The sequence below is a fragment of the Sciurus carolinensis genome, chromosome 11, assembly GCF_902686445.1.
Source record: "Sciurus carolinensis chromosome 11, mSciCar1.2, whole genome shotgun sequence".
NCBI lineage: Eukaryota > Metazoa > Chordata > Mammalia > Rodentia > Sciuridae > Sciurus > Sciurus carolinensis.
Genome location: NC_062223.1, coordinates 975,824 through 1,000,751, shown reverse-complemented (window position 1 = coordinate 1,000,751; position 24,928 = coordinate 975,824). Strand labels below are relative to the sequence as shown.

At 65.9% G+C, this 24,928-nt stretch overlaps 1 protein-coding gene across 1 annotated transcript in view; it reads right to left on the bottom strand.

Annotated features, from left to right (window-relative positions):
- The window catches only part of Muc5ac (mucin 5AC, oligomeric mucus/gel-forming), a 29,215-nt gene extending 4,536 nt beyond the window's left edge, over window positions 1-24,679 (bottom strand). The window contains 41 exon segments of the mRNA XM_047516379.1: window positions 379-410; window positions 486-589; window positions 736-823; window positions 1,061-1,239; window positions 1,582-1,789; window positions 2,039-2,222; window positions 2,315-2,565; window positions 3,090-3,264; window positions 3,764-3,951; window positions 4,152-10,133; window positions 10,807-10,995; window positions 11,093-11,136; window positions 11,657-11,819; window positions 11,947-12,075; window positions 12,319-12,475; window positions 12,882-13,121; window positions 13,878-14,057; window positions 14,165-14,278; window positions 14,390-14,528; window positions 14,731-14,882; window positions 15,095-15,195; window positions 15,456-15,508; window positions 15,590-15,845; window positions 15,953-16,079; window positions 16,424-16,518; window positions 17,155-17,319; window positions 17,393-17,530; window positions 17,614-17,683; window positions 18,084-18,194; window positions 18,786-18,924; window positions 19,026-19,143; window positions 19,307-19,432; window positions 19,536-19,749; window positions 19,858-19,970; window positions 20,636-20,726; window positions 21,101-21,218; window positions 21,437-21,698; window positions 21,984-22,043; window positions 22,124-22,136; window positions 22,745-22,809; window positions 24,607-24,679. Coding sequence (XP_047372335.1) covers window positions 379-410; window positions 486-589; window positions 736-823; window positions 1,061-1,239; window positions 1,582-1,789; window positions 2,039-2,222; window positions 2,315-2,565; window positions 3,090-3,264; window positions 3,764-3,951; window positions 4,152-10,133; window positions 10,807-10,995; window positions 11,093-11,136; window positions 11,657-11,819; window positions 11,947-12,075; window positions 12,319-12,475; window positions 12,882-13,121; window positions 13,878-14,057; window positions 14,165-14,278; window positions 14,390-14,528; window positions 14,731-14,882; window positions 15,095-15,195; window positions 15,456-15,508; window positions 15,590-15,845; window positions 15,953-16,079; window positions 16,424-16,518; window positions 17,155-17,319; window positions 17,393-17,530; window positions 17,614-17,683; window positions 18,084-18,194; window positions 18,786-18,924; window positions 19,026-19,143; window positions 19,307-19,432; window positions 19,536-19,749; window positions 19,858-19,970; window positions 20,636-20,726; window positions 21,101-21,218; window positions 21,437-21,698; window positions 21,984-22,043; window positions 22,124-22,136; window positions 22,745-22,809; window positions 24,607-24,679 — 11,406 coding nt within the window.
- Between the last annotated feature and the right edge of the window lie 249 nt (window positions 24,680-24,928).

Genomic DNA, 24,928 nt, shown 5'->3' with positions numbered 1-24,928 from the left:
TCAGGTCGGCCGTGGTGCTAGAGATCCGGGAGGCCCAGAGATGAGGTGGGAAGGGCTTTGGGGGGCGCTTGCTCCTCACACCCTCACATGTCCGTGGAGGGCAGAGGGGTCTCAAGAAGAGCAGGACATGGTCAGGCAGGATCTCAGCACCCCTGAGTTCACCCCAGTTCACCCCAAGGCAGGCAGGGAGGGCACCTGAGAAGAGGGGCCTCCCGGGTCCTGTTGGGCCACAGGCCGATCTCCTGCCCTTCTCTGGGCCTCTGGCACTGACGGGAAGCCCCCAGTCCCAGCCCACAGGGGCCATTCTGGGGCTTCTATTTCAGGAACTGCCTGCCCCGGCCTCCTAGGGTTCAGGGTCAGCCGCCCCTGCACACTCACCTCCACCGGCTCCCCATGGGGCCCCAGGCACCCTGCAGAGGGAGAGATCAGAGGTTACCACCAGCAGGCACGTGGCCCTGCCACCCCTCCAAGCCCAGGGGACATACAGCTGCAGTTTGCAGGCACACAGACTTGGCTGTCGCTGCTGAAAAGCATCATGCTGTCCGGACAGAAGCAGCCCTCCGTGATGGGGCCAGCCTCCGGGAGGGCCCTGCAGGGAGGCAGAGAGTTGGCTGCGGCCCCTGCTCCCCAGGGCAGGGCGGCCTGGCCAGGGATGACCAGGTGCCAGAGTGGGGTCTCCAGGGTGGCTCTGGGGCGGGTGGACCGAGGTGGGTGGGGTGGGGTGTGGGCACGTACAGGAAGCTGGTGCTGTCCTTCCCATAGCAGTAGGGGAGGTAGGATGGGCCGCAGGGCCGGTACACCTTGTTGGCTGGGCAGGTGAACGCTGCAGGGAGGAGAAACCACACCTGAGAGGCCACCACAAGGCTGTGCCTCTGGACTCCTGTCCCCAGCCACCCACCCAGCCCCCAGGAGCCTTTGGTAACTGCCAGTGGCAGCCCGTCCATCCAAGCTCTGCTGCTGCCCCCCAGGGGCCGCAGGGACCCAGACTTAGATGCCCCCTCCTCCCCCAGGAAGCCTGCCTGGCGCTCTGCCTGGGGCAGCAGCCGGATCGAGCACTCACGGCAGGCTTGGTGGGTCTGGCCCCTCCAGTCAATGCACACGCCCTGGGAGGCACAGAGCCCGGCGTAGAGCTGCAGTCCAGAGCACACCACGTCCAGGTTGGTCATGTGGCAGTGGTCGAAGAGGCAGCCCTCGTAGAAGGACTGTGGGGAGATGGTGCTGTGGCAAGGCTCGAAGACCCTGCAGGCAGATGGGGCAGACCGGTGGGTCACAGCCAGCTCCGCAGCGGAGGGCCGTGTCCCGCACACCCTTCTGCAGACGCCTCTCACTAGGCCCCTGTCCCCAGGTCTCGGCGAAGCCACCAAGGCCTGCACCCATGAGTGGACCAGCAAAGGACCTCAGGGTCGACCAGCCAAGCCCGTGGTGGCATTCTGGCTGTGACCACCCTGCCCAGAGCCCGAGGACAGTATTCTAGGCCTGTGACAGGGCAGCTCTGGTCCTTCCCAGGAGCCTCCTGAAGGCCCTCCAGCCCTTGGCAGGTGGGGCCAGTGGGCTGCCAACCCCACCCCTGCAGATTCCTACTCGCTCAGAATCAGCTCGCAGAGTGGCGACGGTGGGCACTGGACGGGAGTGGTTGTGTGTGCGACCGGGGTGGGTGTTGGGGGAGGCCCGTGGCAGCCTGGTTGACCGGGGATGTCCACCTTCCAGTGGCCTGCCATCTCAGAGCACGAGGTGGCCGCTGCACCCCCAGGCAGGCGGCACTCATCCCTCTTGTCGTTGGTGCAGGTACCTGGGCAGACGGAGGCGGTCAGAGAGCTGGAGGGCAGGGCCAGCGCCCGTGCACCCTTGCTGGGGTCTGGCCAGACCTCTCCACCCTCACCTGTGGGACCCGCCCAGGCCCTTCCCTTCCCTGGACTTCACTGTCCCCGCAGGAAGCCCAACCAAGGTGGTTCCCGCAGTGTGAACGGGCGGAGCCCCTGCAGCCCCGTGCTGGGCACCTCAGCCCACAAGCGTGCTTCCGGGTCCCTGGGGGGCTCACCACACTGCCCCTCCGTGTTGTTGGCGAAGGTGCTGAAGGGCACTTCCACCGAGAAGATGAGGCCCGAGAACATGACCTGGACCCCAATCTCCCGGATGGTCACATACATCTTAATGCCCACGCGGGAGACAGCGATGCCGTTTTTCTGGAAGCCAGGGCTGACCACCTTGTTGTTGAACAGGATCTGGGTGTGGGACACGGCCAGCGGAGTCAGGCCGGCCGGCGGGCCGCAGAGGCTGCAGGCTGAGCCCACCTGCACCAGCGGGGCAGCCCCACCTGGTTGGTCATGACCCCGCCGACCGGCCTGCGGGTCAGCAGCACGAGGTCCTGGTGGTACTCAACGATGATGGACTTCGGGCAGGACAGCCCGTCCTTCGGGTCACAGAAGTCATTGTCCACCAGCACCCGGAGGTGGCCGTACACGGGCACCACCTGCTGCAGCAGCACGTAGGTGCAGTTGTCCAAGAACGTGTAGTAGGTGCCGTCGAAGGTGATGTAGTGGGGGTCGCCCCAGCCGCTGCACACGCCTGCGGGAGGGAGGCCCTGCGGCTCAGGCCTCCGCGCCGGGCTGCCCGCCCCTCCATGCCGGCAGCTCACCCCCACACTGTCGAGAGCACGTGCCCAGCAGGGGCTTCGTGGGGCCGCAGGGAAGCAGGGATCGATGCCCTCCCCGCCCCCAGCCAGCAGGGCCCAGGCTCTGGTGGCCCCACTAGACACCCCGTGCTGGGGGTCTCAACACCACCCATCCAGGCCTTTCTGCTGAAAAGTTCTGCCTGAAGTCTGACCCCTCTGTCCCCCTCCGTCCTGACCCCACCTGTCCTCCTCCGTCCTGACCCCTCTGTCCTCCTCCGTCCTGACCCCACTCTGTCCCCCTCCGTCCTGACCCCTCTGTCCTCCTCCGTCCTGACCCCTCTGTCCCCCTCCGTCCTGACCCCTCTGTCCCCCTCCGTCCTGACCCCTCTGTCCCCCTCCGTCCTGACCCCTCTGTCCCCCTCCATCCTGACCCCTCTGTCCCCCTCCGTCCTGACCCCACTCTGGGTCCCCAGCTCACACTGGCACTGATAGTGTTGGCAGCAGCCGTCCTGGTCAGCCACCTTCAGGGCCGGGTAGCCGTTGGCGCAGGTGGGTGCCTTCAGCGCCGGACACTGGCGTGGACGCAGGGAGATGACGCCATGGCCCTCGCAGGTGGCCTGGGTGCAGTTCGGCATGGCCCAGCTCTGGCCTTTCTGCAGAAGCAAAGCCCGCTGCAGGGTCCCACCCTGGACCTGGGCCTCCCGTCGGCTCTCAGGGAGATTGTCCCTGTGGTCCTCGTGGGAACAGGGGATGGCCACTGCGCTGTCTGGACCACTCCCGACCCAGCCTCCTCCTGCCTCATGCCCCCACCCCAGGCCCCCAGGCCCAGGCTGCCCGGAGGGGTCTGCTGGTGCAGGTACCCCTCCCGCTCTCACCTGCTCTGGCCGTGCGGCCAGGTTCACAGCATTGGCCACCTGCTTGACCCCCACTTCACCCTCAGCCAGTGGAGTTCCAGCTTCAGGGCCCAGGTGCCCAGCAGGCGTGTAAGCCCACCCATCCAAAGTCCTGGGGGACAGGACCCCCAAGTGCACAGCAGGGCCATCTCCTGATGGTCAGCATGACCCTCAGGAGGTCTTGAGGTGAGGTCAAATATAAAGACACGGAGGCCCCTGCAGTGGCCGCAGGGCCCAGATGCGCAGGAGGTGGGCTTACCTTTCTCGGGGGAAGCACATTTGGGCATCCTGTCTCAGAGGTGGACGTCGACAGGGACGAAACTGGCGTGGGGGGCCGTGTGGTAGAAGGACAGTCGTAATCAACCCCTTTGGTCACCTGGCAGTCCTGGCTACACAGGGCGTAATAGCAGTGGCCAGAGAGGTCTCTCCGGCGGTAGATGATGGACCCTGTCAGCAGAGGACCCCAGGGGTCAGCACCAGCAGCTCTGTTGGCACAGCAGGGACCCCACAGGTGCAGGACGACCACCCTGCCCGAGGCGGGTGGACGGCAGTGCAAGGGGCTTGTGGCTCCAGGGAAGGACAAGCACTAGCCCCCTCGACTCCAGGAGGCCCGGGCCTGTGCTAGGACAAATCCACAGGCCACCTACCTGCCGGGTAGAGGTGGCCGGCCACACTGCAGAAGCAGCGGGTGGTGGAGGACACGGCAGAGCTGGGCGGCCACGCGGACGTCACAGCTGCAGAGGAGGGCTTGGGGGCCGGGGTCGAAGAGCAGCCCTCGGGGGTGTGGCAGCAGAGCACGCGCACCTCGTAGTTGAGGCACGTCCCCAAGGGCCCCTCCTGGTCCCGGTTCCGGCACACCAGGCCCACGTCGGGGTCACACTGCACCACCTGGCCCAGAGTCTCGATGCTCACCTCCGGGTGGTTCTCGGCTCGGCACTCCAGCCGCGTGATGTCCTCAGCCCGGCGGCAGAGCCTTTCTCCCCGCCTGAGGATGTTGCTGTAGGTTTCCGTGTCTCCCCCGTGTGGCCCGGGGTCCGGGGAGTCCACGTTGAACCACTTGGTCCAGGAGCACTGAGGCTGGCAGTCTGTGCTTGGGGGCGGGGAGGGTGAGCTTCCAGGTGCTGCGGTGTGGCCGGGGCTGGTTGTGGGGGTGGAGGTGGAGATTGGGCTGACTGTGTGCACAGAGGTGGAGCTTGTTTCCCTTGAGAAGGATGGGCTGACTGAGTGCACAGAGGTGGAGCTGGATTCCCTTGAGGAGGTTGGGTTGACTGTGTGCACCGAGGTGGAGCTGGTTTCTCTTGAGGAGGATGGGCTGACTGTGTGCACCGAGGTGGAGCTGGTTTCTCTTGAGGAGGTTGGGTTGACTGTGTGCACAGAGGTGGAGCTGGTTATTCCTGAGGAGGTTGGGCTGACTGTGTGCACAGAGGTGGAGCTGGATTCCCTTGAGGAGGTTGGACTGACTGTGTGCACCGAGGTGGAGCTGGTTTCTCTTGAGGAGGTTGGGTTGACTGTGTGCACAGAGGTGGAGCTGGTTATTCCTGAGGAGGTTGGGCTGACTGTGTGCACAGAGGTGGAGCTGGTTTCCCTTGAGGAGGTTGGACTGACTGTGTGCACAGAGGTGGAGCTGGTTATTCCTGAGGAGGTTGGACTGACTGTGTACACAGAGGTGGTGCTGGTTTCCCTTGAGGAGGTTGGACTGACTGTGTGCACCGAGGTGGAGCTGGTTTCCCTTGAGGAGGTTGGGCTGACTGTGTGCACCGAGGTGGAGCTGGTTTCCCTTGAGGAGGTTGGGCTGACTGTGTGCACAGAGGTGGAGCTGGTTATTCCTGAGGAAGTTGGGCTGACTGTGTGCACAGAGGTGGAGCTGGTTTCCCTTGAGGAGGTTGGACTGACTGTGTGCACAGAGGTGGAGCTGGTTATTCCTGAGGAGGTTGGGCTGACTGTGTGCACAGAGGTGGAGCTGGATTCCCTTGAGGAGGTTGGACTGACTGTGTGCACAGAGGTGGAGCTGGTTATTCTTGAGGAGGTTGGGCTGACTGTGTGCATAGAGGTGGAGCTGGTTATTCTTGAGGAGGTTGGGCTGACTGAGTGCACAGAGGTGGAGCTGGTTTCCCTTGAGGAGGATGGGCTGACTGTGTGCACAGAGGTGGAGCTGGTTTCCCTTGAGGAGGTTGGACTGACTGTGTGCACAGAGGTGGAGCTGGTTATTCCTGAGGAGGTTGGGCTGACTGTATGCACAGAGGTGGAGCTTGTTTCCCTTGAGGAGGTTGGGCTGACTGTGTGCACAGAGGTGGAGCTGGTTATTCCTGAGGAGGTTGGGCTGACTGTGTGCACAGAGGTGGAGCTGGTTTCCCTTGAGGAGGTTGGACTGACTGTGTGCACAGAGGTGGAGCTGGTTTCCCTTGAGGAGGTTGGGCTGACTGTGTGTACAGAGGTGGAGCTGGTTATTCTTGAGGAGGTTGGGCTGACTGTGTGCACAGAGGTGGAGCTGGTTATTCCTGAGGAGGTTGGACTGACTGTGTGCACAGAGGTGGAGCTGGTTTCCCTTGAGGAGGTTGGACTGACTGTGTGCACAGAGGTGGAGCTGATTATTCCTGAGGAGGTTGGACTGACTGTGTGCACCGAGGAGGTGCTCTGAGCCCGGCTGCTCAGGGTCTCTCTCGAGGTGCTGGAATGTGTGACCGGGACCGTGGATCTGCAGCCCTTGGGGGTGTGGCAGCAGAGCACGCGCACCTCGTAGTTGAGGCACGTCCCCAAGGGCCCCTCCTGGTCCCGGTTCCGGCACACCAGGCCCACGTCGGGGTCACACTGCACCACCTGGCCCAGAGTCTCGATGCTCACCTCCGGGTGGTTCTCGGCTCGGCACTCCAGCCGCGTGATGTCCTCAGCCCGGCGGCAGAGCCTTTCTCCCCGCCTGAGGATGTTGCTGTAGGTTTCCGTGTCTCCCCCGTGTGGCCCGGGGTCCGGGGAGTCCACGTTGAACCACTTGGTCCAGGAGCACTGAGGCTGGCAGTCTGTGCTTGGGGGCGGGGAGGGTGAGCTTCCAGGTGCTGCGGTGTGGCCGGGGCTGGTTGTGGGGGTGGAGGTGGAGATTGGGCTGACTGTGTGCACAGAGGTGGAGCTTGTTTCCCTTGAGGAGGATGGGCTGACTGAGTGCACAGAGGTGGAGCTGGTTTCCCTTGAGGAGGATGGGCTGACTGAGTGCACAGAGGTGGAGCTTGTTTCCCTTGAGGAGGTTGGGCTGACTGAGTGCACAGAGGTGGAGCTGGTTTCTCTTGAGGAGGTTGGGTTGACTGTGTGCACAGAGGTGGAGCTGGTTTCCCTTGAGGAGGTTGGGCTGACTGTGTGCACAGAGGTGGAGCTGGTTTCCCTTGAGGAGGATGGGCTGACTGTGTGCACAGAGGTGGAGCTGGGTATTCCTGAGGAGGTTGGGCTGACTGTATGCACAGAGGTGGAGCTGGTTATTCTTGAGGAGGTTGGGCTGACTGTGTGCACAGAGGTGGAGCTGGTTTCCCTTGAGGAGGTTGGACTGACTGTGTGCACCGAGGTGGAGCTGGTTTCCCTTGAGGAGGTTGGGCTGACTGTGTGCACCGAGGTGGAGCTGGTTTCTCTTGAGGAGGTTGGGCTGACTGTGTGCACAGAGGTGGAGCTTGTTTCCCTTGAGGAGGTTGGGCTGACTGTGTGCACAGAGGTGGAGCTGGTTTCCCTTGAGGAGGTTGGACTGACTGTGTGCACAGAGGTGGAGCTGGTTATTCCTGAGGAGGTTGGGCTGACTGTGTGCACAGAGGTAGAGCTGGTTTCCCTTGAGGAGGTTGGACTGACTGTGTGCACTGAGGTGGAGCTGGTTTCCCTTGAGGAGGTTGGGCTGAATGTGTGCACCGAGGTGGAGCTGGTTTCTCTTGAGGAGGTTGGGCTGACTGTGTGCACAGAGGTGGAGCTTGTTTCCCTTGAGGAGGTTGGGCTGACTGTGTGCACCGAGGTGGAGCTGGTTTCTCCTGAGGAGGTTGGGCTGACTGTGTGCACAGAGGTGGAGCTGGTTTCCCTTGAGGAGGTTGGGCTGACTGTGTGCACCGAGGTGGAGCTGGTTTCTCTTGAGGAGGTTGGGCTGACTGTGTGCACCGAGGTGGAGCTTGTTTCCCTTGAGGAGGTTGGGCTGACTGTGTGCACAGAGGTGGAGCTGGTTTCCCTTGAGGAGGTTGGACTGACTGTGTGCACAGAGGTGGAGCTGGTTATTCCTGAGGAGGTTGGGCTGACTGTGTGCACCGAGGTGGAGCTGGTTTCCCTTGAGGAGGTTGGACTGACTGTGTACACAGAGGTGGAGCTTGTTTCCCTTGAGGAGGTTGGGCTGACTGTGTGCACAGAGGTGGAGCTGGTTTCCCTTGAGGAGGTTGGGCTGACTGTGTGCACAGAGGTGGAGCTGGTTATTCCTGAGGAGGTTGGGCTGACTGTGTGCACAGAGGTGGAGCTGGTTTCCCTTGAGGAGGTTGGACTGACTGTGTGCACCGAGGTGGAGCTGGTTTCTCTTGAGGAGGTTGGGCTGACTGTGTGCACAGAGGTGGAGCTGGTTTCCCTTGAGGAGGTTGGACTGACTGTGTGCACAGAGGTGGAGCTGGTTATTCCTGAAGAGGTTGGACTGACTGTGTGCACAGAGGTGGAGCTGGTTTCCCTTGAGGAGGTTGGACTGACTGTGTGCACAGAGGTGGAGCTGGTTATTCCTGAGGAGGTTGGGCTGACTGTGTGCACAGAGGTGGAGCTGGTTTCCCTTGAGGAGGTTGGGCTGACTGTGTGTACAGAGGTGGAGCTGGTTATTCTTGAGGAGGTTGGGCTGACTGTGTGCATAGAGGTGGAGCTGGTTTCCCTTGAGGAGGTTGGGCTGACTGTGTGCACAGAGGTGGAGCTTGTTTCCCTTGAGGAGGTTGGACTGACTGTGTGCACAGAGGTGGAGCTGGTTATTCCTGAGGAGGTTGGACTGACTGTGTGCACAGAGGTGGAGCTGATTATTCCTGAGGAGGTTGGGCTGACTGTGTGCACCGAGGAGGTGCTCTGAGCCCGGCTGCTCAGGGTCTCTCTCGAGGTGCTGGGATGTGTGACCGGGACCGTGGATCCGCAGCCCTCGGGGGTGTGGCAGCAGAGCACGCGCACCTCGTAGTTGAGGCACGTCCCCAAGGGCCCCTCCTGGTCCCGGTTCCGGCACACCAGGCCCACATCGGGGTCACACTGCACCACCTGGCCCAGAGTCTCGATGCTCACCTCCGGGTGGTTCTCGGCTCGGCACTCCAGCCGCGTGATGTCCTCAGCCCGGCGGCAGAGCCTTTCTCCCCTCCTGAGGATGTTGCTGTAGGTTTCCGCGTCTCCCCCGAGTGGTCCGGGGTCCGGGGAGTCCACGTCAAACCACTTGGTCCAGGAGCACTGAGGCTGGCAGTCCGTGCTCGGGGGCGGGCTGACCCTGGTGCCCACTGATGTCACACTGCTTGTGTGCACTGGTGTGGAGTGGACGGTGGACCTTGTGGAGGGGACCTGGCTTCCCTGGGTCCCGCTGGTCTTTGTGGTAGGCTTGGGGTGTGTGGAGGCGGGTGCCTGGGTCCCCGGGGCCGTGCTTGTGCAGTAGTCCACCAGCTCGCAGCACTGGATCCGGATCTCGTAGTTGTAGCAGATGGGCGGCAGCTGGTCCTTGTTCAGGCAGATCAGCCCCTCCCTGGTGTTGCAGGTCACCTGCTGCCCCAGCTCCTCCAGCGGCGTGTCGGGGAAGAACTGGGCTCTGCACTGCACCCTGGTGGGCCTTTCACAGAACTTGTATCCCAGGGAGCGCAACTTGTAGAAGGTGTCGAAGTCTCCACTGTCTCTCCCGGGCCCGGGGTAGCTGCCGTCCATCCACTGGGTCCAGTGGCAGAACTCCCGAGCACAGCTCACCGTGCTGGTCCCAAGGGTCGGCAGAGCCGTGACCTGGGAGGTCCCTGGGGGAGTTGCCGACACAGAGGTGGCTCCTGAAGTGGTTTTGGGCGTTTGAGTCGGGCTGGAGGTCGAGAGCGATGTGTGGACAGGTGTCGAGGTACGGGTAGCCCTAGGTGTGGGCAGTGTGGCGCTGGCGGTGGGGATGGTGCCTGGGCCCGTGGTGGCCACAGGAGGGGCCGGGGATGGCCCCTCTGGGGAGGGGGCCCCAGTGAGGGTTGTCCTGGACCTGCCTGGGTGGGTGGGGCAGGCCAGGGGGCTGCAGCACAGGAGCCTGATCTGGTAGTTGTGGCAGAGCCCTGAGGCCTGGTCCCTGTTGTGGCAGGTCAGCCCTGCAGCGGGGCTGCACTCCAGCTGCTGCCCCAGGGCCTGGAGGGGCACGGCAGGGGCGTCCTCAGCGCGGCACTCCACTGCCCTCGGTGCTCGGCACACCCGGAACCCGTGGGCACGGAGGTTCTGCAGCGTCTCGAAGTCCCCACTGTCCACGCCCTGCCCCGGGCGACTGACGTCCAGCCACGGGGACCACAGGCACTTCTCCCCACAGGGTGGGGAGGACCAGGTGGTGGCTGTGGCGGGTGTACTCCCCGGGGACGTGCCTGTGGCTGGGGATGAGGCTGTGCCCACAGGAGCCGAGCGCACGGTGCTCCGGGTGGGGCCCGGGCTCTGCCTGGAGCTGGTGGCTGTGGGCAAAGACAGGTGCGGGCTGAGCCCTGGGCACGCTCAGGGCCTTACTGGGCCCTGGCTCTGACCACCCTTCCTGGTCCTGCTGGCTGCCCGTGGGATCCCCCACAGCAGAGGGGCAAATGTTGAGATGTGAATGACCGGGCTGCACAGGTGAGCCTGTCTGCTTGGAACCTGCCCGACAGGGGCAGCTGCGGGTCCCAGTGGTGCGCTCAACAGGTGCGTTAGCCCCCGTGACGGGAACCTGCCCCCAGGCCTGCCCTGAGCAGGACACGTGCACACGGCCCCAAAGGCCACCTCCCTCTCTAAGGCCCAGGATGTGTGGCCCGGTGCCCCACGCTGTGTGGGGGTAGCAGGCCTCCCCGGGCCCCGGGGGTCCCCTGGGGCTGATGAGGGCCGCCCTGTGCCAGAAGCCTCCCCGGGCCTGAGCTCCCAGAGCAGCCGTGGATTCCAGGTCTGCCAGGGCAGCCCCGGAGGCTGGCGCCTTCCCACTGCAGGGCGACTGGTGGAAGGAGACCGTGAGTCACCGCTGTGCCCAGCACCCAGGGGCTGCCACTACTGCCCAGAGCTGGGCATGAGCCTGGCGTCCAGCAAGAGAAGCCGCGCCAATCAGCTGGAGAGCGACACCCCACAGAGAGCCCGGAGCCTTGGCCAGCGGCCCGTCTGCCTTACCGTGTGGGGACGTGGAGAAGGAGAAGGTGGTTGGGGGGCCGGGGGTGGTGGGGCTGCAGGCGTGGACCTTCCTCTCCACGGTGCCGTTGGCCCTGCAGAGAGCGGAGATGCAGCCGCCCATGCCGTCTGTGGTGTTGTAGATGACGTCCCCGGGGTGGAAGTGCCGCCCGTCGTAGGTGCAGACGCAGGCTGTGGGAGCAGAGCCGCCGTCCCGTCCCGTGAGGCGGCTGAGGCGCAGGAAGACACCCTCCCCCAGCCCCCAGCCCCGGGGGCCGTGGCTGCTCACCACCAGGGTCGTAGGCGCAGTGCAGGCCTCTGTCGGTGCAGATGCTGGTGGAGGGAAGGGGGTGGGCTGGGGTAGGGGCCGCGCGGGGGCGGAGTCCCTGCCCCGGCCCAGGCTTCAGCCCTTAAGGCTTAGCTTCCTGAGGTCCCACCCTCCTGGGACCCCACTCAAGACGAGTGGAGCTCGGCTGGGGGCCAAGGAGCTGTGAGCTCCCCAGGCGACACCTGCAGGGAGGCCCCTCCCCGCGCCCTGGGGGATCGTCTCACTCAGTGTCCGCCTCTGCCCCGTCTACCCGGCCCTGTACCCCAAAGGTCCTCTCACGGATAAGCACCCTACACTCAGCTCCACCTCTGAGCCCTGGGAGACAGGGTCACAGCCCCTGAGAAGTGCCTGCGTGGCCCAGATCACCCAGGGCCTCGGTGCCCCAGCACGGCAGCCCGCCCCCGAGAGCCAGGCCCCTCCGAGACCTGGCCCAGGGCACCTCTGGACCCTGCAGCCTCGAGTGCTGGGCTGCTGGTTATGGGCCTGACCTGGACCCCTCATGTACCCTCCAGCCCAGTGACTCACCAAGAGTAGCAGTTCTTGTCGGAGGGCACCGTAGCGCCCGGCCGGTAGGACTTCCCGTGGATGCGGCAGGGCGCTGGGGGCGTCGGGGTTAGGCACTTGTCCACGCACTGCATACTGTCCTCGTCAAAGATAGGAGCTGTCGGTGGGCACTTGGGGTAGCAGCCTGTAGGCCAGAGAGGACTGAGTCCTAGCCACACAGGCCAATTGTCCACCCCTCCAGCGACACCCAGGCCTTGGGCCCCAGAACCCCCAGGCCAGTCCCACCCCTCCCTGGCCAGTCCCCTGCCTACCTTCGAGGCCCTGCAGATCGTGCGGGCAGCGCCCACTGGGGTTCCTGCAGGTGCGCATGCAGGGGGCCCCGCAGGGCTGGTAGTGCCACTCGCACCCGCCCTGGGGGTTGTAGTAGTCGCAGAACAGCGCTGGGGAGGCAAGAGGGCTGTCCAAGCGCCGCTGCCCCGCGGCCTTCTCGACGCCCCTCCCTGCGCCTCCAGGACGCGGGCGAGACGCAGAGGGTGGGCCAGATGGGGGCACACTCCCTGGGCGGGTCCCCGAGGCCGGGCTGGGCCCTGCGTGCTGGGCTCGTGCGCCCACCCACCTCCTTCCCTCCTGGGGCGGCACGTGGCCTCCCTGCCCTGCAGCCCCATGGACAGAGCCCCACTCACGGCAGACGTCGGGCGTCCTCCAGGACACGCACACGCCGGCCTCGTGGCAGGCCCGGGCGTAGGCGGCCACGGCGGTGCAGAAGCACTCGCAGTCTCCCCCCGCGTCACAGGCGCAGGCGTCGCCCACGCAGGCCTCGTAGTAGGTGCCCGGCTCCACCTGAGGGACGGGGGCCTCAGACTCCAGGGAGCCACTTGGCCTTTGGGGGTCTGGCCCATGGCCAGTCACTGACCGGGGCCAGTTTCCACTGGAGCTCAGGGAGCAAAGGCACAGCCCACGGTGGCTGCCAGGACTGCCCTCCTGCCCACAGGCCAGTGCCGGGCTGGCCCACAGGCTCCGCAGCTGGGGCGCCTGGGGAGTGCTCAGAGCACCACCCCACAGAACCCCGGCAGCTGCGCCGGGAGCGGAGCACCAGCCCGGCCACGTGGCTCGTCCCCGTGGTCCCCAAGCCCCAGCTCTCTGCACCCTCGGCTGAGGCTCCCTCCCCCTCTTGTCCCCTCTGCCTGTGGGACCACGGCCCGTCTCTCCAGCCCAGAGACCACCCTCCCTGCTTGGCTGGCCATACGTGGGAGTGGCAGGTGGCGAAGGTGGCGCTGTGGATGATGCTGCACTGCTTCTGGGCCCAGGCCTTGCGGTAAGGGTTGGTGGTGCAGGGGTCCTTGGGCACCAGGGCGTCCGGGCAGGACGGGGAGAACTTCCAGCTGTTGCCAAACTCCAGCGCGTCGCTCACCACGGCCTGGCTCCGTGTGGTGAAGTCATTGAGGGCATTGCCGTCGAAGTTCCCACACAGGCCGCAGACCCTGCCCTGCAGAAGCCCAAGGAGAGAGGGTGGACCCAGAGCCCCTTCCTCACCCCACCACCCCTGAGCTTCCCACAGGACAGGCCCCAGCGGGGAGGGCGCATGGTTTGCAAGGCCACCTCCAGTCCCGCTGCGCCCGCTGCCCTCACACTCCCAGGGCCTGCAAGCTCCCCAGGCAGCCTGCCCGCGCCGCCCTCCTGCTATGCGGGCCGCAGGGGCCAGCCTGGTCTGTCCTGGAAACAGGAGCCAGAGCACTCTTGCCCAAGTCCCGTCCCTGGGGCCAGAGAGGGGCCTTGATGGAAAGAGGGTCTTTCCAGGTGTGGTAGGTTGAGGTCAGGCTGGGGGAGAGTGGGGCCTAAATCCAACATCCAATGTCCCTGTGAAAGAGGGACATGTGGACACGGGCACACAAGGAGGGGGCCAGACGATGACAGAGGAGAAGGGAGTGACCCAGCCACGGACAAGGACGCCCAACCCAAAGCCGAGGCAGAGAGTTCCCACCTGGGAGCCTCCGAGGAAGTGCGCCCTGCACCTGGCTTGGACTCCCAGTGTCCAGATGGCAAGTGTTGGCAGCCTGCCCTGGCCATGTGCACCAGGGGCTCCCTCCCCGCTGCTGCCCAGAGGCTCGGCCCTGCCCCTGCTGTCCTCCCCTGCGTCTGCTCTCTGTCCCCATCACTCCCTCTCTCTGGCTCTGGCTCTGCCCCTCCTGGTGAGTCCCGTGGCTCCCCGCAGGGGTGATGCCCGTGATGACCTCAGCCTCACCTTGAACTCAGGGCTGAGTCTCAGGAAGATGCTGGTCCTCCTGTCCCACAGTAGCACCAGGCCTGCGTCAGTGTCCACCACCAGGTAGATGCCCATCTGGCGGATGGTGTAGGGCGGCTCCTGTCCTGCGCTCTTCTGGGCCACCTCCACCTTCCCGCTGCTCAGCTTTAGCTCAAAGCTCTGGAAGGCAAGGCGTCCCTTAGGGCCCTGGGGGACCCTGCCCTCCAGGTGTCCCATGCCACTATGGAGCCCCCAGGGTACCCCACACAGCCCTGCCCCTCACTCACCCCCAGGAAGATCTTGATGTCCTTGGAGCAAGTGGCCCCCGTGGTACCACAGGGGACATTCTCAGTGACCACACGGAAGGCGTCCTCCGTGCTGCCATTGCCGCCACAGTGGTCCTGGGGAGACAAGACTGTCGGGGACGGGGCTTTGGGGGCCGCGAGCCCCAGGGCAGCTGCCCCCACGTGGGGTCCAGGTGTGGCTGTGGGCAGAGCCGGCAGCCCGCCTACCTGCACCAGCGTGTACTGGCAGTCCCCACTGAAGGTGTAGCGCTGGCCGTCGAAGGTGAGGATGTGGCCATCCCCATACAGGGCACAGGTGGCCAGGCAGGGCTCCTCCGTGCAGCGCCACACCCTGTTCTGACAGGTGCTGCCGAGGGCGAGGGGTCAGGGCGGCACCCCAGGGGCTCGGCAGGGACCCCCCAGGGAGGATCCAGCCGATCCACAGAAGCCCCGAGGTCTCGCAGCCTGGCTGCCCCAACGTCCCCCTGAGAACCCAGGCCGCACGTGTCCACCCAGGGCCTCGCCAGCGCCCGCTCCTGACAGGCCCTCTCCCTGGGCTGTGTCCCTACCAGGTGTTGCAGCCTGCCCGGATGGTCTCCCCGGGCCTGTAGCTGGCCCCATTGTGCACGCAGGGGCAGTCCTCGGCCGCGATGCAGCCCCCGCTCCCGTCAGCCACCAGCCCCGGCGGGCACACACAGCCTGGCTCACACTGGGGGCTGTACTGTGGGCACAGGGACACGGCTGGGTGGGTGGCGATGGCTGGCGGGACCTGCCGTGTGCTCCTCGGGGCCAAAGGGCAGCGGGCCCAGCGAGCAGGCAGGCAGGGGTCCTCCAGGGACCTGGTCCAGCAGTTGGCCCAGCTTGGCCACCCCCCCCCCAGAAGCAGCCGAGAGGGAGCCTGGCATGAGGGGTGGTGGAGACCTGGTCACTCACGCAGGCCGTGTCCAGGGTGTGACAGCTCTGCTGGCAGCCAGCCCCGCGGTCCGCGGCCGAGGCGTTGCGACAGTCGACGTAGACCATGGGCGCGGCACACACTGGGGAGCGGAGGGCGGGTCAGGCGCCCCAAGCCCCCCAGCCAGGTGTGGGAGGGGCCCACCTGTGCCGGTGTGCGAGGCGTGGACTGCGTGTGCGGCACGCGGGCTGCCCGCCGAGGTGTGTGCCGACCCGGCTGAGCCCAGGCAGACTGTGCCAGACACAGAAGCCACTGACCCCTGGCTTGGGGTGGGCTGTGAACCATCTGGGGGCTTCTCAGGGAGAGGGCTGGTCTGAGGACAGCGGTGCCCCCCGGGCTCACCTGGGGCGGGCGCTGGGCCTCCGATGCAGGTCAGCTTCCCCTGAGTGCAGGTACTGCGAGAAGGGCGTGGTCAGCCGGGCCGTGACAGCCAGGGGCCCCAGGGGCCCACCCACCCGCTGCCCGGCCACACTCACCAGACGGCCCCACTCTCGTGCACAGACTCGCCGTTGGGGACCACGGAGCCCCTGTGGTAGCAGGGGCAGCTGGCAGCCTGCACACACTTGTCCGAGGCATCCAGGAAAGTGCCCTCCGGGCAGGTGCAGCCATCCACAGGGACGAAGCTGACCTGGCAGGTGACGTCCTCCTCGCTCAGGGCCCGGCAGGTGGGCGGGCAGGTGCTGATGTGGTACTGGTAGGTCATGGACTGGGGGCAGGTGGTCGTGGGCCTCACTGTGGGAAGCCAGGAAGAGGCTCGCTCAGGACGCTGGGGGGCACAGGGCCGGCGGGCAGCAGCAGGCCGCCCAGGCAGAGGGCGGGGCCGGAGGGGAGGCACTCACCGCAGACGCCGGCCCTCCAGCCGCGCAGCAGCACGCCCTCGGCCGCGCAGGCCTGCACGTAGGAGGACAGGGCCGCACACAGGCAGTCCTCGCTCTTCTCGCAGTTGCAGGTGTCGAACACGCAGTTCTGGGGCAGAGCCGCGGGCGTCAGGCACACGTCCCCTGCCCTGCCAGCCGGGACCCCTCCCGAGGGTGAGCAGAGCCCCACGCAGGCCGACCACCCCCTGGGGCTGGGGCTCCAGCCTCCACCCCAACACGCAGTTCCCCTCCGGGCTGGGTCCCCACTTGGGCCAGCTCCTGCGTCCAGGGCAGGGCTGGAGTCCCAGACGGAGGCAGGCACCGTGAGGGGAGAGTCAACAAACGAGCCGCTCGGTCCCGGCTGCCAGGGGCCCCTCAGCCTCCCCTGATCCTGGGTGTCCCCACGGCCCCCAGCAGGACATTGGTGGCAGGAGGGTGGCAGGCGGGCAGTACCGAGTAGTAGGTGCTGGGGCTCACGGTGGCGTGGCATGGGGCGAAGGGGCCGTCTGCGTCCGTCAGCCGCGAGCACCAGTGCTGGGCATACTTCTCTGTGGACGAGAGGGAGGCTGTCCACGGGCCGGCTCACCAGCCTGGGCGGCTGCCGCCTGGGGCAGAGGCCCCGTCTGTGCCAACAGACGGGCACGTGGACACAGACGGCACGCAGGGCCTAGAGAAGCCACCGCCACCACTTCCCTCCTCTCCTGTGTCCCCAGCCCGGGCCCCCAGTGCCACCACCTTTAGGGACGTGAGTGGCCACTACCAGGGACGGACGTGACAAGACCCCTCCACCCCTTCTCTGAGTAGGGGTGGGTCCCAGGAGGGAAAGGAAGGGAGCCGGGACCAGTCCGGGGGCTGGATGGTCAGCAGCACGGGGAGGCCCCAGCGACAGGCGTCCTCCTTCCTGCCGGGCAGCAGCTCCACACGGGGCAGCAGCATCGGGGAGGCGCCTGGCTGGCCTCGTGCCAGTCGGCAGACAGACGCAGCTGCACGCTGCCCGAGTGCCCGTTCCTGTCCTCCTGGCTCCCCTGGGACAGTGCACATGAGGGCTAGTTCACACGAGCCTGGAGTGGGGGCAGCTGGACCCCAGGACAGAGTCAGGGGACGCCGCGCAAGTGACCGGCTCAGACTGAAGTAGGTGGACAGCCCCTGAGCGGTCCTCCGGGAGCCGGCAGAGGAACACGTACCGTTCTCCACGCTGAGCGAGCAGGGGTCCTCGAAGCTGCTCTTGGCGTCGGGGCAGGCAGCCTGGGTCTTCCAGGTGTTGGCGAAGGCGGCCCCCGTGCCCTCCACCACCCCGCTGAGGGCCATGAAGTCGTCAGCCTGGATGCTGTTGAAGTTCCCACACAGGCCTGGGGGTGGAAGGCAGGTTGAGGCCCCACGCGGGCTCAGGGACGGGGGCGCGAGGACAGGCGCACCTCTTACCGCAGGTCAGCCCCCGGAGCTCCGGGGCCAGCCGCACAAACACCTGCATGCTGGGCACCAGCTGGATGGCCAGCTGCAGGCCCAGGTTGGTCTGTGCGATGATGAAGAAGGTCGAGGGTCTGAAGAGGGTGACATTGGCTGTGGACATAGCACAGGGGTTTCACTGGGCTGTGCAGGGCAGGACCCAGCGGCAGCCCGGGCAGGAGGGGCCGCGCCCTCACCTGTGGACACGGGCAGCTGCGTGTAGATCTGGTTCACGAACACCTCCCCGCTGGCCTTCACCACCACAGCCTGCGAGCAGCCGGCAGGTCAGTGCGGGGCTGGGCCAGCCTCCGCCACCGCCCCCTGGTCTCCCCAGAGGCTGTGGCCCGTGCCTGCAGCTCTGGGAGGAATTGGCTGGTGGGCTCACAGGGTCACAGCACCTGAGCTCTGCCCCTGACTCATCTGAGTCTCTGAGCTTTCTGAGGCTCACAGGTGGTTTAGTGGCGTAAAACCCAAACCCAGTGTCCACTCCAGCAGAGCCCGTGCTGACCAGAGGCGTGTCCCCCCTTCCTGGGCCCGGGTGGGGCTGGCACAGGCATCAGGGCAGCCGCCAAGCTGCCCCACTGGGGGACGGTCACTAGGAGGACCCACGCAGGGCTTGGGCAGAGTGCCTGGCCACGGCCACACCCCCGCCAAGGGCGACGCTCACCGTCTGGCCCCCGGCCAGGCTCAGCACCACGCTCTTGAGGCAGGTCTCGCTCTCCGTCAGTCCGCACCTGCGCAGATCCGCCAGCACCGTGAAGGCGCTGTTGTTGCAGGCCTGCGGGAAGGGACGTGGTCCTCACCTGCGCCCAGCCCTCGGCCCCGCCACCTGTCCTCCAGCCCACACTGCCCCTGCGGGAAGGCCCCCAGGGAGGAGTCTGAGCACCCGCCGAGGGAGTGACTGACTCCAACCAGAGGCCCTGGGGGAGGCCCAGCAGGGAGGAGCCAGCAGATCAGGGGTCTGGGGTCAGGCGGGTGTGAACAGGGAGCAGCTGTCCCGGGCAGCGGCTCCCAACCACACTGCCATGATGGACGCAGGACGCCAGGCCTTGTCCACCCCACAGAAGGCACCCTGCCAGAGAGCCTGCCGGAGGCCATGACGCAGGTGACGACAGCCCGTGGGTTTTGCTCCTCAGTGGTGACGACACTCACTGACCCAAGGTGATAACAGGAGGGGCAGCTAGGCAGGGAGGTGCACCCAATGGACTTTTGCCCAACCAACAGTCAACCCTAAAACTGCTCTTAAAATAAAGCCACTGAAAACCGAAATGCAAGGTCGGAGGAGCCAGGGCACTGGACAGGGGCCGCCGAGTGACCCAGGGCCTCCCTCAAGGCCCCCTGGTGCCACCGCGCGCGGTGTGGGCCGTACCTTGGTCAGCACGTAGCTGCAGTCCCCGTGCACCGTGTACTGCCTCCCATCGAACGTGGACAAGTGGGAGCCTCCCAGCACGGAGCAGCTGCCTTGGCACGGCAGCTCCTGGCAGTGCCAGCGGCCTCCGGAGCAGGTGCTGGGAGAGCGAGGGGAGCGCCGTGTGTGCCAAGGGCCCAGCCTGCCGCACGGCCCCGGACACGGGGCTGGCCCCTGGACGCGGGCACCCGGAGGACCTACCACCTGCTGCAGTCCGTGGAGTAGTTGGCTCCGGGCACATAGGAGGTCCCATTGTACATGCAGGAACACTGGGACACAGGGACACAGCCCATCTGGCCGATGTCATCAAACACCATCCCTGTAGGGAGCAGGCCAGTGGTGGGACGGGCGCTCCCAGGGCCCAGCAGCCTCAGGCCCAGGGACGCCCCAAGCCAGGGTCAGAGGGGTCTGCTGTCTGTGGCTCAGCTCTGGCCGTCTGGCACCAAGAAGGCAGCTGTGTTGGGGTCCTGGCCTGGACCTACCCTTGGGGCAGAAGCAGCCGGCCACACAGTGGTCCTCGCAGAGCTGGGAGCGCTGGGGGTTGGAGCAGGTGTCCACGCAGGGCGAGCCACACTCCTGGTGCCGCATGTTCAGGGGACACGTCCGCGCTGCAGGGCGACCGGAGGACAGGTGGTCACATCCCGCTCCCTTCCCTCAGGACGGTGTGGCAGGGTCGGGCACTGGGGCTAGAGGGTGGGGCCGGGCACTCACGGCAGAGGTCGGGGCCCCTCCAGTCCTGGGGCAGCCCCCCGGCGTGGGCGCACTGCCGCGAGTACTCGGCCAGGGTGTGGCAGATGCAGTGGGAAAGGTCAGCCTGCTTGCAGCGACACAAGTCCTGCTGGCAGGCTTCCACGTAGCTGCTGGTGTCCACCAGGGCTGCACACCCCGAGAACAGCTGGCCTCCCAGGATCTCCTCGCAGATGCCCTGGGGCAAGGCCAGAAGTCCAGGCTCAGGGACGCTCTGTGGGGAGCGGAGGCACCCTGGGCCCTCAGCCCCTCCTCCCCTCCCGCCGGGCGCGGTTCCGAGGCTTACAAAGCTGGCGGAGCAGTTTTGGGGTGCAGGGTCAGGGTCAGGGTCCCGACACTGCTCCGTGGGTCCATCCATCTTCTGCAGGTTCCCAAACTCCATGGGGGTCAGCCTGACATCTGCAGGAAGCGGGAGCCAGCTCTTCCTGCGGGCCCCAGACCCTGCAGCCCAGCACCCCGGCTTGAAGGGCCCCCACTGGGATGCCCCACCCTCCCCACCCTGGGACACTCCGGGAGTCTTGTAATGACTCAAGGAAGCAGCAGGAGCCCGGAGCATCCACGGACATGGGACTGGATCCTGCCAGCCGGGCTTAGGTGCACCCACAGTCTGCAGAGTGAGCCTGAGCTTCCCTGGGCAGCCCTGCACAGGGTCTTGCTGACCAGGGCAGCTGGAGGCTTGGTGTCCCCTGACTGGACCACACTTCTGGGGGGCCTGGCAGCATGGGGGACCATCAGGGAGGCTGACTGTGTGGCCTCTTCTTGTGCCAAGGACTCCAGTGTGGAGCAAGCAGATGTGATTTCCAGGGAGGCTGCTGGCACTGGGCCCCTGTCCAGAGCAGCACCGTGGAGGACAGGGCCCTGACAGGTGGTCAGCTTCCCACGTGCCCCCAGGAGGCAGGCAGACGTGCATGTGTGTGCACAGGTGCGTGTGAGTGTGAGCAGGTCTGCCTGTGTACACGCCTGTGCGTGGGCAGCACGCGTGTGGAGTGTATGCGACCCTGTTGGCACGTGCCACGGGATTCTGGGGGACCGGGTCTTCCAGGGAGCCCAAGGAGGCGCCTCACCGTGGGAGAGGAACTCGCTGGACACAGGGACGCCGTTGAAGTCCCCGCACAGCCCACAGGTCTGGTTGGCGAACTTGGTGTCCAGCTCCAGCTGGAATCGGAGGGGACGTCAGATCCCAGCCCGGGGACACCCAGGATAAGGGGACCATTCCCAGAGGGCATGGGGTCCCAGAGCAGGCTCATCATGGCCCCAGGAGCCGTCGGCGCACAGCCCTGAGCAGGGCTGCGCCTGGGCTCTGCTGGCCCTGCCCCTGGCCTCTGTGGACAGGGTCTGACGCACTCGCCCACCTGGCCCAGGCAGTTCTCGCTCTCTGGAGAGCTGACCAGGCCAGGCCAGGCCCTGCGAGGGCTGGAGGGAGACCCCACTGGGAGGCTCGTCCTCCCACCTTACCTGCCTCACCAGGAGGCCCGTCCTCCCACCTTACCTGTCTCACCAGGAGGCCCGTCCTCCCACCCCAGACTCACCAGGAGGCTGTCATCGTCCTGGTTCCACATGAAGACTAGGCCCAGCCTGGCTGTGACCTTCAGGTAGCTACTGCTCTGCTCCATCAGGACCCCCGACTGGCTGAAGGGCAGCTGGACCCTGTGGGGAGAGGGTGGAGCTGAGGTCCAAGGGGCAGGACAAGGAGGGGGTCAACAGCCAGGAGGGTCCCCCGGCCACATGTGTGACAGGAATGGACCCTGGGACCCTGTGTTCTGGAAGAACTGGGAAGGGCCCAGGAGAGCAGGGGGCTGCGTGCAGGGCCTAGGGAGCCTGGCCAGCCTCCCTCCACCCGGTACCACCCCAGGGCTCGGACTCACGGGTGGCCGTTGACCAGGACGGAGCTCTTGTTCAGCTGGATGACCAGGCCGTCAAGCTTCATGAGGACCCTGCTCAGTGTGGTGACGTTGGCCTCACGGCTGCGGCGCAGCTGCAGGTTGAAGTCCTCGTAGGCGGCTCCGCAGTGGGCAGAGAACACGTAGTTGCAGAGGCCGGGGAAACGGAAGATGTCGCCGTCGAAGGTCTTGTAGTGGAAGTCGCCCCAGGTGCTGCACACCCGCCCGCTGTGCGCCGGGCTCCAGGCTGCGGGCCAAGCAGTGGCGGCCTTTGGAGGGGCTTGCCCTGCACCCCCGTGCACCACCGGGACCATCCTCCCCCTGGCCCTGGGGTCCCCCGTTCCAGGGTGAAGTGTCTGGGGTCCCCTCTGCACCGAGGACACTCTGGGAACTGGCCCGTGGCAGGGTGGACAGTTTCCCAATGCTTCCTCCCTGCTGGAAGTGGGGCTTCCCTTTCCTGGAGCCCCCCAGGCCTGAGGGAGGGGAGCTCAGCTAACCCACGCCTCTTCCTGGGGCCTTGGGTTTCACTCACCTTGGACCACGGGGATGGTCCTCAGAGGTGGGATCATGGTCACCTGGAGGAGTGGGTCACCTGGGGAGACAGGGGCTCATGGGATGTGTACACAGCCTCTAGGCCTGGGGATGCCCCTGCCTGAGAAGACAGGTCAGGGCCAGCCGGTCCCAGCTCTGCATGTCGAGACCTCCAGGGAGCTCCTGGCCCACAGCCTTCCCTGGGCCTTCCCGACGGGCTTCCCGACCCCTCTCCACTGCAGTGCCACAGGACCCAGAACCTTCCACTTCCATGTGGGGTCTCCCTGCTCCTGAGATGTATTTAAAAAACCCTGAATCAAGGAGATCAGGCACAAACAGTCCCTGGTTTGGACTGTTTCGGGAAATGCAAAGAGCGATGGGTTTGACCTGAAGCACTGCCCACCCTCCCTGCTCTGAGACCTCTGGCCACCCCCCCAGCCCCTACCAGTAAAGCCTGGAAGGCGTGCCGTCGCTGAAGTACGAGGAGTCAAACAGGGAGACGGAGGGACCCGGCCACACAGCCTAGAGCCTGAGTTTCAGAGGCCATGACCCGTGTGGGGCTGGACCAAGCAGGCCAGGCAGGGACCGGCCAGGCACCGTAGGCCGGCATGTCTCCCGGTCCCAAGTTCTGATGCCTTGGCTGCTGTCGACTGTAAAGCCAGCCCAAGACAAGTGGTTTCTGGGGGACCCTGTGCCAGTCTGGATGGGGCAGGGGCTTTGCAGGCAAGGGGTAGGGAAGGGCCAAGACTCACCACGGTGCACTGAGTGGGGAGGGAGGTTTGGGCTGTGCTCATGGCCGGGTTGCGGAGAGCCCTCCTGGGCCTGACCTGTGGGGGAGGAGGCCAGCCTGAGGGGACATGCCGGCCCGGTGCCTGGGGCCGCCCAGGCTGCGCCACCAGGCATGCAGATGGAAGAAGTTGCAGGAGGCCAGCAGAGAGGGTTCCCTGTGCCTGCTGGGTGCTGGGCATCTCCATCCATGAGGCTTTGACGAGTTCAGGCCGACGGCTCAACAGAGACCCCTGAGGGCGTTCCTCGGCGGGCCCCGTTGAGCCCTGGCACGGGCCCCTCACGCTGGTCCATGCCTTCATTCCTGTCCCTCAGTTACACTCTCTGCCCTCTGCCAGGCCCTGTCCCCAGTGCCCTTTCTGTGCAGTGACCCCTGGGAATCAGGCAGCAGAGGTGTGAGTCAGTGACGACCTGTCACAGGAGGCCAGCCGTCCGGGAGCCGGTGGGCCAGAACTTCTGGAGGTCAATAAGCCAGGATGACCAGGGCAGCTGGACAGACCCCGGGAGACTGGTCCTCCATGGCTGTTCCAAACGGGCAGAGTGTCCCCAGACACTGATGGCCCCACCCAGAGCCGGTGGCGGGAGAGGCCTGGCCCACCCAGGGCCCTGCACAGGAGGAGCTTGGGCCAATCATGGTCTCACTCCACGGAGCCCACTCCCCACTTCCTGCACCGCCACCGGGATATTTGGGCCAGGCTGGGAGTCCCCATCTCCCCTGCGTCCTGCTGCCCAGGGGTTCTTATGAGGGTGACAATTGGCTGGCCCCAAGGGGAACAGACACAGTGACAGAGAAAGACCAGGACCCACAGGAGCTCCCCCCAGGGGCTGTCCTCTCCTCCACTGGCCAGGACCACCTTGCTAAGCTCCACTCCCCTCAATGGGCTGCTGGGACACCCTGGCCCTGGCAGGGGCCAGCGAGGTCCAGGCTCCCAGCATCGCAGAGCCATCCTAGTTCTTGAAATGTGTTGGTGGAGGCCAGGGGGAAGGTCGGTGGAGCTGAGGACTCAGGTGGGCAGTGCCGGCTGGGCTGGGCAGCCCTCCTGGGAGCCCCACTCACCCTGTCCTGCCCTGCAGGCCCCGCACTCCTCCACATGGCCCTGGGGAGACTTCTGAGCCCCAGGGAGAGCCAGCGCTAAAGGACAGGAGGTGCAGCCTGGGCAGGGAGCCCAGCAGATTCCTCCGAGAAGTGCAGGGCAGATGGGAGCGGAGGTTTCTTTGGCTCAGGACTGCCCGACAGGGGGGCGTGGGGAAGGGCGGGCTGGGCCTGGGGCTGTGCGGCAGCCCTGAAGGCTGGGAACTGGTCAGCTGGGTCAGGTGCCAGGTGCTGAGTGCTGGCACCTGCTGGCCTTTCCAGGAGCCCTGTCCCAGCCCCGTCCTCTCTGGTAAACTGTCGCTGCAGCACCCATCGGCAGAGGCAGGAACACCACGCCAAGCCTCAGGACCGTGAGCCCCGGTCTGAGGAAGATGGTTCCCCTGTGGACATCAGGCCTCAGGCCACCCTCTGGAGCCCAGACAGGACAGGAACTGGTGAACTGAGCACATGGGGGTGTCCGAAGGGCAGAGAGCCAACCTGGACCAGTCCTGGCAGGGGCCTCTGAACGGCTCCTGCTTTTCCCCTCAGAGAGCACCCAGCCTCAGAAGCCTGGCAGTCCGAGCCCAGCCCAACCCACCAAGCCGGGACCACTTGAGGGCAGGCAGGGGCACGTGGCTGGCACCCCTCATGGACACACTCAGCTAGCCCAGGATCCAGGGCAAGGAGTCAGCTGCCACTGCCCACCTGGAGCCAGAGCCACCCCAGGCTTGGGGAGCCCCTGGTGAAGCCAGGCAGTCCAGCCTACCTGTGTGCTGGGCATAGGCCAGGGCAAGAGCCAGGGCCCAGAGCGGGGGCAGCTTCCTCCGGCCAATGGCCATGGTGTGCAGGGTGGGGAGATTCCCCACAGTCGGCCTCTGAGGAGTGACTCTGGTCAGCAGCAGCCTTTTATAGCCCCGGGGCTGGCTCCAGCCCCAGTGGCTTCACGTGGGTGGGCGGGGCAGCCTGTGATCCCCCTCACCCAGGCAAACAGTGGGCGCTGGCTTTAGGCTGGTCAGTAGCCGGCAGCAGGCAGAGAGGGGTGTATCTGTGGGTGGGGCCTGGCTTCCCAGGGGGGCCCCAGGCCCTGC